Raw genomic sequence first — 2,532 nt, forward strand, 5'->3', positions numbered from 1 at the left:
AAAAAAGGTGCCTTTTCATTCCGTTTATAAAGTGAATCACAGATGGAAATGCGATCCAAAAGGTTCTTCTCACTCAACTCATGTGGTACCCAAACATCGTAGCGATTTGTGTACCCAAGTTTTACCAGGTGCTCATGAACAACGGATTTTGATAGGTTGAGGCTTTCTGCCAATTCTCTGGTTGTGCAATGTGGGTTATTCTCAATTAATGACTTGATTTGGTCATCATCTGTAATGGGTGGTTTGCCTGACTGCGCTTTATCAATAAGGCTACAATCTCCAGCTCGGAACCTTGCAAACCACTTCCATACAGTTTTTTCAGATAAAGAAACATCACCGTAAACTGCGCATATTTCTTTGGTTGCTTGTGAGACTTTTTTCACTTTATGGAAAAAGAAAAGCATCAAGTGCTGAAAATGAACTTTCTAGTCTTCCATTTTAAAGGGTTACAGAATTAACACAGGTTATAGGAACATAAACCTTCTTCCACGAAAAGATAGCTTAAACTGTGTTCCAAATGGAGGTGTAGACAAATCCTATTTTATGGACTCAACCATGTTCTAAAATAAGTCGAAAGGTAAGCTACTATAAATCGGCACGAACTTTCCGGACAACTCAATACTTTACATAACATTCAATGTTTTCTGTCCTAAAACCAAAATTGTGAATCTACTGAAAGATACATTTTTTAATGTTTTTCTTGAGCCCTAAGACTCAAAAGACCAGTCACTCAGTTCCCATGGCATACAAGTGTCTGAGATCACAACATCCCCCTTCAACAGGATGTCACTCCATTGCAGGGTTCAAGGCCAGCAATTTTAAGGGAAGGGAACAAGTCAGTTACATCAGCCCAGTACCTGACAGGTATTTTATTTTATTGACACTGAAGGAATGAAAGGCAAAATTGACTTCAGCAAGATTTGAGCTCAGAACATAAAGAGCCAGAAGAAATGCTATATAAATATTTTGTTCAACATGCTTACAATTCTGCCAGCTGCCAGATATATTAATGAAATATTTTTCTTCAAATCTTAGATTTCTAGATGCCCTAAATACAAAAGAAAAATTAACTCTACAGCCTTCAACTTCAAATAAATAGTTTTACAAACTTATTCTGTTTTTACATTTCCTGTGAGCCAAACTTGAGTCAGGTCTATTTCAAACCCCAACAGTCCCATTCTTCGTTTGATGTAGTTATATATATATCATTCAGAATATGTCAGTTCTTATATTATTCTGTAACATTTAACAATTATTTTAGCTCACCTGGATATAACTATTGCCTGCAGGATCATCAAGGATCAAATGGACATTAAGCTTTTCTCCTGATATAATCTGTAGAAAAGGAAAAATTTATAAGTTTCCAACTATCAGATCATTAAGAATGAAATGTCCAATTTTCTTATGCACCAAGTTTGACAGTCGTTAACTCTAATGTTTAATCCTGACAATTCTTTGTTTTACAAAACTCATTGAAGAGTTACATCACTTTACAAAATGCAATTCATTGTGTCTGATTATATTGAGTTTTCTCTTGTTAGTCAATTTTTGTGATCCCATAGATAGATCAAAAATTCGTGTTGTTTATGAATTTGAGTCCCATCATGGAACCAATGCATTCCAGACAGCTTGAAACATCAGTGAGGTGTTTGGTGAAGATGTGGCAAATGAGCGCACTGAACATTGATGGTTTGAGAAGCTCTAGTCTGGTGACTTTACTCTTGAAAATCAGTCCCATGGTAGACTTGAGACCAAGGTGGATAATGATGAGCTGGAAACTGTAGTGAGTTAGCAGCAAGGTTTGATGTTTTGATTCCAACTGTATTGGACCATCTGAAACAAATCAGCAAGGTAAAGAAGCTGGACAAGTGGATACCACACAAACTGAACAAGCATCAAATGACACATTGTCTTGAAACTTGCTATTCTTTGCTGTTATGGCATAAAAGCAAACCATTTTTGCATCATATTGTTATGTATAATGAAAAATAGATTCTTAGCAAGCATTCTGCACAGTGGTTTGATAGAGATGGAGTGCCAAAACACAATCTAAAAAAGAATATTCATCAAAAAAAGTTAATACTGTCTCTTTGGTGGTCCAGCACTGGTGTCATCCACTACAGCTTCATGACAATTGGTAAGTCAATTACAATAGATGTATACATCAACCAATTGGATGAAATTTTGAGAGAACTTGCAATTAAACAACCGAGATTGGTCAATACAGACAGACCAATACTCTTGCAAGACAATGCTCAATCACATGTTGCACAAAGAATGCTATTCAAGTTACAGGAATTGAACTTGGAAGTACTCTGTCATCTAACATATTCACCAGACCTTGCACCAACTGACTATCATGTTTTCCAGGCATTAGACAACTTTTTGCAAGAAAAAAAATTCAAATCTAAAGATGCAAAAACAGCCTTTCATGATTTCATCACTGCTTTCTCACTAGAATCCTTTACTGTTGGCATAAATAAGCTACCGATAAAATGGCAAAATTGTGTTGATAATTTAGGTACATACTTC

General features: G+C 35.7%; 1 protein-coding gene across 3 annotated transcripts in view; it reads right to left on the bottom strand.

Moving 5' to 3' along the window:
- The window catches only part of LOC106867878 (zinc finger protein ZPR1), a 28,867-nt gene that overhangs the window by 1,660 nt on the left and 24,675 nt on the right, over positions 1-2,532 (bottom strand). For all 3 annotated transcript variants that reach the window (XM_014912936.2, XM_014912937.2, XM_052968259.1), the window contains exon 14: positions 1,267-1,335. In XM_014912936.2, coding sequence (XP_014768422.1) covers positions 1,267-1,335 — 69 coding nt within the window. The remainder of the gene's footprint in view (positions 1-1,266; positions 1,336-2,532) is intronic.

Source organism: Octopus bimaculoides, chromosome 5 (genome assembly GCF_001194135.2).
Source record: "Octopus bimaculoides isolate UCB-OBI-ISO-001 chromosome 5, ASM119413v2, whole genome shotgun sequence".
Taxonomy (NCBI): domain Eukaryota; kingdom Metazoa; phylum Mollusca; class Cephalopoda; order Octopoda; family Octopodidae; genus Octopus; species Octopus bimaculoides.